The sequence below is a fragment of the Oncorhynchus kisutch genome, linkage group LG20, assembly GCF_002021735.2.
Source record: "Oncorhynchus kisutch isolate 150728-3 linkage group LG20, Okis_V2, whole genome shotgun sequence".
In the NCBI taxonomy this organism is placed as follows: domain Eukaryota; kingdom Metazoa; phylum Chordata; class Actinopteri; order Salmoniformes; family Salmonidae; genus Oncorhynchus; species Oncorhynchus kisutch.
Window position 1 is genome coordinate 34,667,739 of NC_034193.2, and position 14,299 is coordinate 34,682,037.

At 44.7% G+C, this 14,299-nt stretch overlaps 2 protein-coding genes and 2 long non-coding RNA genes across 7 annotated transcripts; all 4 read left to right on the forward strand.

Annotated features, from left to right (window-relative positions):
• The first annotated feature begins 2,965 nt into the window (after nucleotides 1-2,965).
• On the forward strand, nucleotides 2,966-3,624 carry LOC116355368 (uncharacterized). The gene is made up of 3 exons (XR_004204382.1): nucleotides 2,966-3,082; nucleotides 3,312-3,451; nucleotides 3,558-3,624. It is a non-coding gene; the product is annotated as an uncharacterized LOC116355368 (long non-coding RNA).
• Nucleotides 3,625-4,377: 753 nt separating this feature from the next.
• Nucleotides 4,378-6,195, forward strand: LOC116355364 (uncharacterized). Of its 3 annotated transcripts, none has more exons than XM_031798785.1 (8): nucleotides 4,378-4,524; nucleotides 4,642-4,691; nucleotides 4,813-4,882; nucleotides 4,975-5,061; nucleotides 5,155-5,253; nucleotides 5,376-5,456; nucleotides 5,562-5,666; nucleotides 6,102-6,195. In XM_031798785.1, exons 1-8 carry the CDS (start codon nucleotides 4,411-4,413, stop codon nucleotides 6,186-6,188), a joined length of 693 nt encoding a protein of 230 aa, XP_031654645.1. In that variant the 5' UTR covers nucleotides 4,378-4,410; the 3' UTR covers nucleotides 6,189-6,195. The 3 variants fall into 3 exon arrangements, with proteins under 3 accessions (XP_031654645.1, XP_031654644.1, XP_031654646.1); XM_031798784.1 differs by having other exon boundaries at nucleotides 5,835-6,172; XM_031798786.1 differs by lacking the exon at nucleotides 4,975-5,061 and having other exon boundaries at nucleotides 5,835-6,172.
• A 3,882-nt stretch (nucleotides 6,196-10,077) lies between these two features.
• On the forward strand, nucleotides 10,078-10,804 carry LOC116355369 (uncharacterized). The gene is made up of 3 exons (XR_004204383.1): nucleotides 10,078-10,262; nucleotides 10,492-10,631; nucleotides 10,738-10,804. It is a non-coding gene; the product is annotated as an uncharacterized LOC116355369 (long non-coding RNA).
• A 754-nt stretch (nucleotides 10,805-11,558) lies between these two features.
• LOC116355365 (uncharacterized) lies at nucleotides 11,559-13,353 on the forward strand. Of its 2 annotated transcripts, XM_031798787.1 has the most exons (8): nucleotides 11,559-11,705; nucleotides 11,823-11,872; nucleotides 11,994-12,063; nucleotides 12,156-12,242; nucleotides 12,336-12,434; nucleotides 12,557-12,637; nucleotides 12,743-12,847; nucleotides 13,016-13,353. In XM_031798787.1, exons 1-8 carry the CDS (start codon nucleotides 11,592-11,594, stop codon nucleotides 13,145-13,147), a joined length of 738 nt encoding a protein of 245 aa, XP_031654647.1. In that variant the 5' UTR covers nucleotides 11,559-11,591; the 3' UTR covers nucleotides 13,148-13,353. The 2 variants fall into 2 exon arrangements, with proteins under 2 accessions (XP_031654647.1, XP_031654648.1); XM_031798788.1 differs by lacking the exon at nucleotides 12,156-12,242.
• Nucleotides 13,354-14,299: the final 946 nt, after the last annotated feature.

Consider the following 14,299-nt stretch of genomic DNA (forward strand, 5'->3'; position numbering starts at 1 on the left):
TCACTATCCCTACATTAAAAGTCTGCCATTGTAGACTCCGGTAACTTCGGTATCTTAGTTTTGATAAAGAATGCAAAGAACATACTCTACAATGCACATTCTACACAAATGCCTTGCTTCCCTAGAATACTGTCTGTTACAGCAAATAAGGTGGTACAATGTTAGCTCATGATTATCTATTCAGTACAATGAGCAGTTAAGAGAGATGGAATCTCACCTTCTAGCCTTGTTCACTGAATCTCACAGATAATTCATGTCTCTTACAAGCCTGACGCCCACTGTTGACATGGCTGTGATCTGAAAGGGACCAAAAAATATGTTATGAACCAGGAAAGACTAATGTACACTTTGGATGCATTCGATTTCAAATGAAATGTAAACGTAACTTGAGTCATTTTGTAATTTGGATGAACTATCCCTTTAAACTGTATAAAACAAGTTGAACTACAAGATGAAAAACCAGTGTTGTCCCCTGACCTTGTATGTATACTGGGCAAGGGCAGATTGTATTTGGGCTTCTTCTTATGGGGTTTGGGTTTCAGGGCGACAGGGGGACTGGTTGGCCCTGAAGAAGTTGGTTAGATGAGTACTTGAAGGCTTATATCTATATTTTGGAATATTGGATTTTAATTTCGGGAGGCTTTCATCATGGAAAAGGGACCAGACCACTTTTTTTGTTAGTTAACCTAAACGAATCACGACCCTCTATAGAATAACAACAGTGACAACAGTTGACTGCTATTTAAGTAATCATTTGACTGTCAAATCCATGTATTGGTGTGTGGCCATTGACTTTTATGGAGAGGCCGCCCCACATTTTCTGTGCCATTTCCTGGGCATTTCATTAACTCCACGTTCTAAGTTCTGCACATCCCAGCGCTTGGAAAAATCAATGGTACAAGACCTAAGATATTATCTTTTAGGAGGTGCGTAATGGGCTGCAGGGAAGTCAGGCGTAGGAGAGCAGAACTGGGTTATAACCGGAACAGTTTAATGAGGAGAAAATCAACAGCACCCAGAACAACAAAATATGGGTTGAAATAACCCATCGCAAACCAGTCTGAAGTGCACATACACTTTACAACAAACAATTCCACACAGAGACATGGGGGGAACAGAGGGTTATATACACATCAAGCAATGAGGAAATGTAAACCAGGTGTGTGGGAAAACAAGACAAATCAAATGGAAAATGAAAGGTGGATCGTTGATTGCTAGAAGACCGGTGAAGTCTACCGCCGAACCGATGCAAGTTACTGAAGGCCCCTCGCCCGATGCCTCGAATCCTCGATGTCCAGAGGGGGCAGAGGAACCTCCCGCACCTCAGACTCCTGGAGCGGACCAGCCACCACCAGCCTGAAGTGACACACATGATTGAGGGGTTAATACGGTAATCGGGTGGGAGCTGTAACCTGTAACACACCTCGTTCAGTCTCCTCAGGACATTAAACGGCCCCACAAACCGCGGACCCAGCTTTCGGCAGGGCAGGCGGAGGGGCAGGTTTCGGGTCGAGAGCCACACCCGGTCTAGTAATGAGGGAATGTAAACCAGGTGTGTGGGAAAACAAGACAAAACAAATGGAAAATGAAAGGTGGATCGGCGATGGCTAGAAGATCGGTGATGTCGACCGCCGAAAGCAGTGGAAGTCGTGACAGATTTGTTTAAAACAATCAATCTTGTCATCGTGATGTCTATAAACGTTTAGACTAACATCACCAATCTGAGGTTAACATTTTGTGTAATTCCACTTAGATTTATAGGGTGAAAATGCAAGCTTGTGTAAGGTAGTAACACACACTGTCCGCATTAGGGAAATTTGCGCAATATACAATTTACTATGGCAAAGAAATTCAACATGTCAATTTAAGATGATTGTATTTGTTGCCTACTCACAAAGTATTACCAAAAGTACAGTGTAGGATCGGAGGTACTGGGGGATGGAATGGACGGACCCCGATCCGTACGTCCGCGGGTGGCCAACAGGTTATCCAGCTGGTCGAGGGTAAGGGTGGTGTCCCTGCAAGCCAGCTCCCGACGGATGTCCCCACATAGACTACACCGGTAATGGTCGATCAGGGCCCTCTCATTCCATCCCACGCTGACAGCCAGGGTCCTGAAGTCCAGGTGACGGAGGGGTGGACAGTGGTGTGGGTTGTGGTGTTGGTTGGGGTGAAGTTGATGGAGGTGTGGGAAAACCCCCTCTCTCCCATCGTTTCATGGTGAGCAGCACGCAATCCATGGCTGTGCCAAGATGTTGGAGCATAGTCGCGTGCTGCTGGACGCGTTCCTCTACTGGTACAGGAGGACTGGGTGCACCTGCTGATTCCATATTTTTGGTGCGTGATTCTGTCAAGTGTCCGTGTGCAGAGGTGAGCACGGAGTCAGGCGCAGGACACAGAACTGAGTAAAATAACGTAGTTTACTCGAAAAATAAACAATCATAAATTCCACGCAGGGAAAAACACACAATGACACAGAAGACTAACACTCAACAAGGAACAATCACGCACAAAACATCATGGGAACCAGAGGGTTAAATAGGGAAATAATTATAACGTAATGGGAACCAGGTGTGTACAATCAAGACAAAACAAATGGAAAAAGAAGCGTAGATCGGTGGTAGCTAGAAAGCCGGTGACAATGACCGCCGAACGCCGCCGGAACAAGGAGAGGCACCAACTTCGGCGGAAGTCGTGACACAACTAAACACCCTCGATTCTTTACACAAACAGTGAAAGGAAACAATCGCAAATTTGGACTCATCAAACCAAAGTACAGATTTCCACCAGTCTAAGGTCCATTGCTCTTGTTTCTTGGCCCAAGCAAGTCTCTTCTTATTTTTGGTGTCCGTCCTTTAGTTGTGGTTTCAATGGAGCAATTCGACTATGACTTTTTGAGACCTGAGAACAATCGACTGGAAAATGCCTGGGTGCTTTTCAAGACTGGCGGAGAGAGTGCGTGGACGTCGGCGGCCTACTGCGTCGACAGGTTGTTCAAATTCATTTGTGGCTTGTTTTTCTTGTCTTTTTCTGTTTTGCAGGGTTCGTGATCGTCGACAGGTGGACAGCGACTTCGAAGAGGGTATGTGGAGTTTACAACTCTTATTTTACTACATTTAACAATGTCATTATAATTTGCGAAATGTTGTGTATTTCTATCATTCAGACTTGGCAAAAATGCTTGTGCTCGAGATGTTGTAGCTTGCTAGCTAACATTAACTTTAGTAACTGTTGCTAAGCAATCAACTTTTGCTACCTAGCTAGCTAATGTTAGCAATCTTTATTTTATATTCCAATGTTCCTCATTTTAGAAACAACTGTCCTGGATGAGGTCCAGTTGGATGTGCCATTGGATGATGTGCTAGATGTTCCACAGCTGCCAGTCCTCCTTGATGTCCAGAATGCTGCTATCATCCTTGAGGATGTGCCAGATGTGCAGACTATCCTTGAGGTACAATTTTCTGAAAGTTTGGGGTTTTATGTTTGAAAAATATCCCAGATATTCAAGTTGTGTCTCTTTAACATGAAACACATCTCTTGTCTGCTTTCTGCTTTAGGAGGCCACTGGCATTTGGCAGTTGATTCCGATTAGGTTCAGCCCCCAGTACTGTGGGCCTGTTGTGAACATGGTAAGAGCCCCCCCCCCCCCACACACACACACACACAGTCACATCACTGTTACAATGTTTACTGTTTCCAACATGGATGTATTGTAATGTGCAGAACAATGCCGGTCCGGTGGTTAAAGCTTGGAGAACTTTCCAGTTCATCAGCTCCATCATCACCTACATGCGTGGGGGATCCCAGGTATGTGTCTTTGTAACAACCTAATCATAATCTATATTGTCAGTCATTTGATCTTGATGGAAATGTGTCACAGCAATTGCCGAAGTGGTTTTGTTGATGTTGTCTTGTTGTTTATCTCAACAGCAGGTGGTGGTGAGGATGTACCACGTGAGTAGGGTGAGAGGCCTGGAGACTCAACTGGTGTGGGCCATCTCCAAGGAGACAGCCAAGCTTAGTCCAGATGGCATCCCCTACTGTGCCACCAAAGTGCAGTCCATCACTTGGATCCAGGTAAGACGTAAATACTACTGAAATAGTATTAGATTAGGCTTTTCTTCACTTATTCCATTTGGCCTTAATATGTATTCTCTCTTTGTCAGCGTGTGGCTGGCAGGGTGACCCACTATGCGTCTCACCTCCGCCACGAGACGTCTGTGGACGCGACGCTTGGCTGCTACCAGGTAAATAAACGATTTCCAATGTATATAGACTAGACATTACTGGGCATTTTTGCATTCGATTTGGTGTGTTTTCTAATAACGTGTGTGTGTGTGTGGTAAACCGGTGTGCTGTGTGTGTTTTGAGCAGCAGACTGATGTCTCAGTGGTGTACGCCACTCTCCACATGGGGCTGGACGGGCTTCTCTCCTCTTCAGCGTGGTCGGAGGCTGCCTCCTTCTCTACTCCCACCACTCAGCAGTTCAGTGACCCAGAGCCTGAGGGCCACAACTGCTATGAGGTCAGACGTTACACACACATACTATTGACTAGGAGCATTAAGATCCTTCCATTGACCGATTGTTTGTTATGTCATTGCACTGGTCACTGATTTTGAATGCTTGTTTTGTTGTCGTAGGGCTGGGAGGAGGACCTGCTGCCTGAGGAGAGGGAGGTTCCTCTGCTAAAGTGAGTTCCTCTAAATGTCTGTGTAGTCTGAGCTTGTCAAATGCTGAAGGATAGTGGTCATAATGTTGTTATCCCCCATTGACTCTAATGGTTGACATGCTTCATTCCCTCCCTTTCACAGCCTCTACCTTACCACCAAGAGAGTGGAGGACATCGTCCTGAGGCTCGTCTCCTTGCGCCAGGCCTTCACTGTGAGTGGACCCACTGTTCTTTTTGTCTCTGTGACTTCTTGTTCTGTCTCCAAGAGGAAGAGGTCTCACCCTAACTCTTCCCTCTTCCCTAGACCCTGCTTGGTTCCACCCTGAGCAGGAACCATCTGTTTGTGGCAGGAAAGGCCCTCCTGGGCGGCCTTGTTCAGGCCAACCACATGGTAACTCACTAACTCATTCTCTTTCAAGGGAAAGAGAGCGTCCCTGAGGGGAAATGTGTTCTGTTCACTAAGATGCTCTTTTCTTTGTCATAGGACGAGGCCAAATTCATCCGTACCTATAACGACTTTGTGGACTACCTGAGTGACCCCTCCAAGCGGAATGACATTGAGAGGGAGCTGGCTGAGGCAAAGGTGAGTTCATTAACTCTTTCAAGTCTCACTGAGTTCTTCCACATGCATGTCTTTTATACATCACAGTAGCTGATCTATATGAAATCATTCCTATTTTCTACAAATGTGTTTTCTTGTCCTAGATCCATCATGTGAACATGATAGATGTCCTCTTTGAGCTGGTGCTGTTTGGGATGATGACAGCTCAGAAGTCCCTGATGGTGGTAAGTAGCATCTCACTGGAACATGTTTTGATATTGCTCTATTAGCAGTTTCACTTAAATTCCTCATCTCTTCTATTCTCTTTTCTCCTCCTTTGTTTCTTTTAGCACCCTGGTGGGTTCGTGGAGCGTCTGTACGCTCTCCTGTCCTCCTTCCTGCCCACTGCTGCCAACATGGAGCCAGAGGCTGATAGAATCCTACTGCTGCTCAATGTAAGAGTCAAGAGGTTACTTCCTGTTTACTTCCATATTCTTAGTGTACTTCCTTTTGACTTCCTTATTCATGGTTAACCAGCTTTCAGTATTTCTAATTGTCTCTCTCCTCTTGATAAGCTAGTAACTCAGAGCCATTTTCTATGTGTTGTGTGGTGTTCTCTTCAGGGCGGACTGATGGCTCTGCTAGATGACATGTTTGGCCAGCAGCTGGCCTGGTATTTTAACTCCGAGTCTCTGGTCACTGAGCTCTCCATCCTCCTGGAGTACCACTTGGAGAACCTCATGGCCAGCATGTAGTCCTACTGCAGGGACCATACTCCTTTCTCCTTCTCTCTCTCTTATGAAGGAATTGAGGACTTGAAGTGCTTTGTTGAACCCTGATTAGTTAACACCCATTAATTTAATGTATTCTCTTGTTTTCTCTCCCCACAGGATTATTGTGACACTTTGCCACCCAACAGGGATCTAGACACCAATGCACTACATTACTTTGCACTGAATTTGACATTTTTTAAATAAAATAAGTTGTAGTTCAAAATCATTTTTGTTTCTGTCTTTTCATCTATTTGATTTTATGACCATTTCCTCTTCCTGGAGGTATAATGCATATATTAGAATATTACATGAACAATGATGCTTTATTATCTGCATATGGAAATAAAAAACAACGTTTAGTTGATTTACAGATACTACAGGCCCACACTTTATATGGTTTTGTACAGTGGTTTGTGATACTGGGGCGGCAGGGTAGCCTAGTGGTTAGAGTGTTGGACTAGTAACCGGAAGGTTGCGAGCTGACAATCTGTAGTTCTGCCCCTGAACAGGCAGTTAACCCACTGTTCCTTGGCCATCATTGAAAATAAGAATTTGTTCTTAACTGACTTGCCTAGTTAAATAAAAAAATACTGTACTATTTAAAAACATGTAGGATTACATACACTGAGTCCACAATAGACTAGGAACATCTTCCTAATATTGAGTTGCACACTCTTTTCCCCTCAGAACAGCCTAATTTCCTCTCGGCATGGACTCGACAAGCTGCCCTAAGCGTTCCACAAGGATGCTGGCCCATGTTGTGTCAAGTTGGCTGGACGTCTTTTGGGTGGTGGACCATTCTTGATACACATGGGAAACTGTTGAGCATGAAAAAACCAGCAGTGTTGCAGTTCTTGACACACTTAACCCGGTGCGCCTGGCACCTACTACCATACCCCGTTCAAAGACAGTTAAATCTTTTCTCTTGCTGAATCACCCTCTGAATGACACACACAATCCATGTCTCAATTCTCTCAAGGTTTTAAAATCTTTCTTTAACTCCCCTTCATCTACACTGATTGAAGTAGATCAACAAGTGACATCAATAAGGGGTCATAGCTTTAACTTGGTCAGTCTATGTCATGGAAAGAGCAGGTGTCCTCAATGTTTTGTATTATCAGTGTGTGTAGTAACCTGGTACAGTATAAAGTATACCACTAGAGGGGATTGCTTCAGTCTTGAATGTTACTTCTCACTATCCCTACATTAAAAGTCTGCCATTGTAGACTCCGGTAACTTCGGTATCTTAGTTTTGATAAAGAATGCAAAGAACATACTCTACAATGCACATTCTACACAAATGCCTTGCTTCCCTAGAATACTAACTGTCTGTTACAGCAAATAAGGTGGTACAATGTTAGCTCATGATTATCTATTCAGTACAATGAGCAGTTAAGAGAGATGGAATCTCACCTTCTAGCCTTGTTCACTGAATCTCACAGATAATTCATGTCTCTTACAAGCCTGACGCCCACTGTTGACATGGCTGTGATCTGAAAGGGACCAAAAAATATGTTATGAACCAGGAAAGACTAATGTACACTTTGGATGCATTCGATTTCAAATGAAATGTAAACGTAACTTGAGTCATTTTGTAATTTGGATGAACTATCCCTTTAAACTGTATAAAACAAGTTGAACTACAAGATGAAAAACCAGTGTTGTCCCCTGACCTTGTATGTATACTGGGCAAGGGCAGATTGTATTTGGGCTTCTTCTTATGGGGTTTGGGTTTCAGGGCGACAGGGGGACTGGTTGGCCCTGAAGAAGTTGGTTAGATGAGTACTTGAAGGCTTATATCTATATTTTGGAATATTGGATTTTAATTTCGGGAGGCTTTCATCATGGAAAAGGGACCAGACCACTTTTTTTGTTAGTTAACCTAAACGAATCACGACCCTCTATAGAATAACAACAGTGACAACAGTTGACTGCTATTTAAGTAATCATTTGACTGTCAAATCCATGTATTGGTGTGTGGCCATTGACTTTTATGGAGAGGCCGCCCCACATTTTCTGTGCCATTTCCTGGGCATTTCATTAACTCCACGTTCTAAGTTCTGCACATCCCAGCGCTTGGAAAAATCAATGGTACAAGACCTAAGATATTATCTTTTAGGAGGTGTGTAATGGGCTGCAGGGAAGTCAGGCGTAGGAGAGCAGAACTGGGTTATAACCGGAACAGTTTAATGAGGAGAAAATCAACAGCACCCAGAACAACAAAATATGGGTTGAAATAACCCATCGCAAACCAGTCTGAAGTGCACATACACTTTACAACAAACAATTCCACACAGAGACATGGGGGGAACAGAGGGTTATATACACATCAAGCAATGAGGAAATGTAAACCAGGTGTGTGGGAAAACAAGACAAATCAAATGGAAAATGAAAGGTGGATCGTTGATTGCTAGAAGACCGGTGAAGTCTACCGCCGAACCGATGCAAGTTACTGAAGGCCCCTCGCCCGATGCCTCGAATCCTCGATGTCCAGAGGGGGCAGAGGAACCTCCCGCACCTCAGACTCCTGGAGCGGACCAGCCACCACCAGCCTGAAGTGACACACATGATTGAGGGGTTAATACGGTAATCGGGTGGGAGCTGTAACCTGTAACACACCTCGTTCAGTCTCCTCAGGACATTAAACGGCCCCACAAACCGCGGACCCAGCTTTCGGCAGGGCAGGCGGAGGGGCAGGTTTCGGGTCGAGAGCCACACCCGGTCTAGTAATGAGGGAATGTAAACCAGGTGTGTGGGAAAACAAGACAAAACAAATGGAAAATGAAAGGTGGATCGGCGATGGCTAGAAGATCGGTGATGTCGACCGCCGAAAGCAGTGGAAGTCGTGACAGATTTGTTTAAAACAATCAATCTTGTCATCGTGATGTCTATAAACGTTTAGACTAACATCACCAATCTGAGGTTAACATTTTGTGTAATTCCACTTAGATTTATAGGGTGAAAATGCAAGCTTGTGTAAGGTAGTAACACACACTGTCCGCATTAGGGAAATTTGCGCAATATACAATTTACTATGGCAAAGAAATTCAACATGTCAATTTAAGATGATTGTATTTGTTGCCTACTCACAAAGTATTACCAAAAGTACAGTGTAGGATCGGAGGTACTGGGGGATGGAATGGACGGACCCCGATCCGTACGTCCGCGGGTGGCCAACAGGTTATCCAGCTGGTCGAGGGTAAGGGTGGTGTCCCTGCAAGCCAGCTCCCGACGGATGTCCCCACATAGACTACACCGGTAATGGTCGATCAGGGCCCTCTCATTCCATCCCACGCTGACAGCCAGGGTCCTGAAGTCCAGGTGACGGAGGGGTGGACAGTGGTGTGGGTTGTGGTGTTGGTTGGGGTGAAGTTGATGGAGGTGTGGGAAAACCCCCTCTCTCCCATCGTTTCATGGTGAGCAGCACGCAATCCATGGCTGTGCCAAGATGTTGGAGCATAGTCGCGTGCTGCTGGACGCGTTCCTCTACTGGTACAGGAGGACTGGGTGCACCTGCTGATTCCATATTTTTGGTGCGTGATTCTGTCAAGTGTCCGTGTGCAGAGGTGAGCACGGAGTCAGGCGCAGGACACAGAACTGAGTAAAATAACGTAGTTTACTCGAAAAATAAACAATCATAAATTCCACGCAGGGAAAAACACACAATGACACAGAAGACTAACACTCAACAAGGAACAATCACGCACAAAACATCATGGGAACCAGAGGGTTAAATAGGGAAATAATTATAACGTAATGGGAACCAGGTGTGTACAATCAAGACAAAACAAATGGAAAAAGAAGCGTAGATCGGTGGTAGCTAGAAAGCCGGTGACAATGACCGCCGAACGCCGCCGGAACAAGGAGAGGCACCAACTTCGGCGGAAGTCGTGACACAACTAAACACCCTCGATTCTTTACACAAACAGTGAAAGGAAACAATCGCAAATTTGGACTCATCAAACCAAAGTACAGATTTCCACCAGTCTAAGGTCCATTGCTCTTGTTTCTTGGCCCAAGCAAGTCTCTTCTTATTTTTGGTGTCCGTCCTTTAGTTGTGGTTTCAATGGAGCAATTCGACTATGACTTTTTGAGACCTGAGAACAATCGACTGGAAAATGCCTGGGTGCTTTTCAAGACTGGCGGAGAGAGTGCGTGGACGTCGGCGGCCTACTGCGTCGACAGGTTGTTCAAATTCATTTGTGGCTTGTTTTTCTTGTCTTTTTCTGTTTTGCAGGGTTCGTGATCGTCGACAGGTGGACAGCGACTTCGAAGAGGGTATGTGGAGTTTACAACTCTTATTTTACTACATTTAACAATGTCATTATAATTTGCGAAATGTTGTGTATTTCTATCATTCAGACTTGGCAAAAATGCTTGTGCTCGAGATGTTGTAGCTTGCTAGCTAACATTAACTTTAGTAACTGTTGCTAAGCAATCAACTTTTGCTACCTAGCTAGCTAATGTTAGCAATCTTTATTTTATATTCCAATGTTCCTCATTTTAGAAACAACTGTCCTGGATGAGGTCCAGTTGGATGTGCCATTGGATGATGTGCTAGATGTTCCACAGCTGCCAGTCCTCCTTGATGTCCAGAATGCTGCTATCATCCTTGAGGATGTGCCAGATGTGCAGACTATCCTTGAGGTACAATTTTCTGAAAGTTTGGGGTTTTATGTTTGAAAAATATCCCAGATATTCAAGTTGTGTCTCTTTAACATGAAACACATCTCTTGTCTGCTTTCTGCTTTAGGAGGCCACTGGCATTTGGCAGTTGATTCCGATTAGGTTCAGCCCCCAGTACTGTGGGCCTGTTGTGAACATGGTAAGAGCCCCCCCCCCCCCCACACACACACACACACAGTCACATCACTGTTACAATGTTTACTGTTTCCAACATGGATGTATTGTAATGTGCAGAACAATGCCGGTCCGGTGGTTAAAGCTTGGAGAACTTTCCAGTTCATCAGCTCCATCATCACCTACATGCGTGGGGGATCCCAGGTATGTGTCTTTGTAACAACCTAATCATAATCTATATTGTCAGTCATTTGATCTTGATGGAAATGTGTCACAGCAATTGCCGAAGTGGTTTTGTTGATGTTGTCTTGTTGTTTATCTCAACAGCAGGTGGTGGTGAGGATGTACCACGTGAGTAGGGTGAGAGGCCTGAAGACTCAACTGGTGTGGGCCATCTCCAAGGAGACAGCCAAGCTTAGTCCAGATGGCATCCCCTACTGTGCCACCAAAGTGCAGTCCATCACTTGGATCCAGGTAAGACGTAAATACTACTGAAATAGTATTAGATTAGGCTTTTCTTCACTTATTCCATTTGGCCTTAATATGTATTCTCTCTTTGTCAGCGTGTGGCTGGCAGGGTGACCCACTATGCGTCTCACCTCCGCCACGAGACGTCTGTGGACGCGACGCTTGGCTGCTACCAGGTAAATAAACGATTTCCAATGTATATAGACTAGACATTACTGGGCATTTTTGCATTCGATTTGGTGTGTTTTCTAATAACGTGTGTGTGTGTGTGGTAAACCGGTGTGCTGTGTGTGTTTTGAGCAGCAGACTGATGTCTCAGTGGTGTACGCCACTCTCCACATGGGGCTGGACGGGCTTCTCTCCTCTTCAGCGTGGTCGGAGGCTGCCTCCTTCTCTACTCCCACCACTCAGCAGTTCAGTGACCCAGAGCCTGAGGGCCACAACTGCTATGAGGTCAGACGTTACACACACATACTATTGACTAGGAGCATTAAGATCCTTCCATTGACCGATTGTTTGTTATGTCATTGCACTGGTCACTGATTTTGAATGCTTGTTTTGTTGTCGTAGGGCTGGGAGGAGGACCTGCTGCCTGAGGAGAGGGAGGTTCCTCTGCTAAAGTGAGTTCCTCTAAATGTCTGTGTAGTCTGAGCTTGTCAAATGCTGAAGGATAGTGGTCATAATGTTGTTATCCCCCATTGACTCTAATGGTTGACATGCTTCATTCCCTCCCTTTCACAGCCTCTACCTTACCACCAAGAGAGTGGAGGACATCGTCCTGAGGCTCGTCTCCTTGCGCCAGGCCTTCACTGTGAGTGGACCCACTGTTCTTTTTGTCTCTGTGACTTCTTGTTCTGTCTCCAAGAGGAAGAGGTCTCACCCTAACTCTTCCCTCTTCCCTAGACCCTGCTTGGTTCCACCCTGAGCAGGAACCATCTGTTTGTGGCAGGAAAGGCCCTCCTGGGCGGCCTTGTTCAGGCCAACCACATGGTAACTCACTAACTCATTCTCTTTCAAGGGAAAGAGAGCGTCCCTGAGGGGAAATGTGTTCTGTTCACTAAGATGCTCTTTTCTTTGTCATAGGACGAGGCCAAATTCATCCGTACCTATAACGACTTTGTGGACTACCTGAGTGACCCCTCCAAGCGGAATGACATTGAGAGGGAGCTGGCTGAGGCAAAGGTGAGTTCATTAACTCTTTCAAGTCTCACTGAGTTCTTCCACATGCATGTCTTTTATACATCACAGTAGCTGATCTATATGAAATCATTCCTATTTTCTACAAATGTGTTTTCTTGTCCTAGATCCATCATGTGAACATGATAGATGTCCTCTTTGAGCTGGTGCTGTTTGGGATGATGACAGCTCAGAAGTCCCTGATGGTGGTAAGTAGCATCTCACTGGAACATGTTTTGATATTGCTCTATTAGCAGTTTCACTTAAATTCCTCATCTCTTCTATTCTCTTTTCTCCTCCTTTGTTTCTTTTAGCACCCTGGTGGGTTCGTGGAGCGTCTGTACGCTCTCCTGTCCTCCTTCCTGCCCACTGCTGCCAACATGGAGCCAGAGGCTGATAGAATCCTACTGCTGCTCAATGTAAGAGTCAAGAGGTTACTTCCTGTTTACTTCCATATTCTTAGTGTACTTCCTTTTGACTTCCTTATTCATGGTTAACCAGCTTTCAGTATTTCTAATTGTCTCTCTCCTCTTGATAAGCTAGTAACTCAGAGCCATTTTCTATGTGTTGTGTGGTGTTCTCTTCAGGGCGGACTGATGGCTCTGCTAGATGACATGTTTGGCCAGCAGCTGGCCTGGTATTTTAACTCCGAGTCTCTGGTCACTGAGCTCTCCATCCTCCTGGAGTACCACTTGGAGAACCTCATGGCCAGCATGTAGTCCTACTGCAGGGACCATACTCCTTTCTCCTTCTCTCTCTCTTATGAAGGAATTGAGGACTTGAAGTGCTTTGTTGAACCCTGATTAGTTAACACCCATTAATTTAATGTATTCTCTTGTTTTCTCTCCCCACAGGATTATTGTGACACTTTGCCACCCAACAGGGATCTAGACACCAATGCACTACATTACTTTGCACTGAATTTGACATTTTTTAAATAAAATAAGTTGTAGTTCAAAATCATTTTTGTTTCTGTCTTTTCATCTATTTGATTTTATGACCATTTCCTCTTCCTGGAGGTATAATGCATATATTAGAATATTACATGAACAATGATGCTTTATTATCTGCATATGGAAATAAAAAACAACGTTTAGTTGATTTACAGATACTACAGGCCCACACTTTATATGGTTTTGTACAGTGGTTTGTGATACTGGGGCGGCAGGGTAGCCTAGTGGTTAGAGTGTTGGACTAGTAACCGGAAGGTTGCGAGCTGACAATCTGTAGTTCTGCCCCTGAACAGGCAGTTAACCCACTGTTCCTTGGCCATCATTGAAAATAAGAATTTGTTCTTAACTGACTTGCCTAGTTAAATAAAAAAATACTGTACTATTTAAAAACATGTAGGATTACATACACTGAGTCCACAATAGACTAGGAACATCTTCCTAATATTGAGTTGCACACTCTTTTCCCCTCAGAACAGCCTAATTTCCTCTCGGCATGGACTCGACAAGCTGCCCTAAGCGTTCCACAAGGATGCTGGCCCATGTTGTGTCAAGTTGGCTGGACGTCTTTTGGGTGGTGGACCATTCTTGATACACATGGGAAACTGTTGAGCATGAAAAAACCAGCAGTGTTGCAGTTCTTGACACACTTAACCCGGTGCGCCTGGCACCTACTACCATACCCCGTTCAAAGACAGTTAAATCTTTTCTCTTGCTGAATCACCCTCTGAATGACACACACAATCCATGTCTCAATTCTCTCAAGGTTTTAAAATCTTTCTTTAACTCCCCTTCATCTACACTGATTGAAGTAGATCAACAAGTGACATCAATAAGGGGTCATAGCTTTAACTTGGTCAGTCTATGTCATGGAAAGAGCAGGTGTCCTCAATGTTTTGTATTATCAGTGTGTGTAGTAAC

What these genes read in the sequence shown, in the direction of transcription:
- LOC116355364 (XM_031798784.1), top strand. Translation starts at nt 4,411, where the DNA reads ATGGGGCTGGACGGGCTTCTCTCCTCTTCAGCGTGGTCGGAGGCTGCC. An exon ending in AGGGCCACAACTGCTATGAG is followed by an intron (nt 4,525 to 4,641) that starts GTCAGACGTTAC and finishes TTGTTGTCGTAG; the next exon opens with GGCTGGGAGGAGGACCTGCT. An exon ending in CTCAGAAGTCCCTGATGGTG is followed by an intron (nt 5,457 to 5,561) that starts GTAAGTAGCATC and finishes TGTTTCTTTTAG; the next exon opens with CACCCTGGTGGGTTCGTGGA.
- LOC116355365 (XM_031798787.1), top strand. Translation starts at nt 11,592, where the DNA reads ATGGGGCTGGACGGGCTTCTCTCCTCTTCAGCGTGGTCGGAGGCTGCC. An exon ending in AGGGCCACAACTGCTATGAG is followed by an intron (nt 11,706 to 11,822) that starts GTCAGACGTTAC and finishes TTGTTGTCGTAG; the next exon opens with GGCTGGGAGGAGGACCTGCT. An exon ending in CTCAGAAGTCCCTGATGGTG is followed by an intron (nt 12,638 to 12,742) that starts GTAAGTAGCATC and finishes TGTTTCTTTTAG; the next exon opens with CACCCTGGTGGGTTCGTGGA.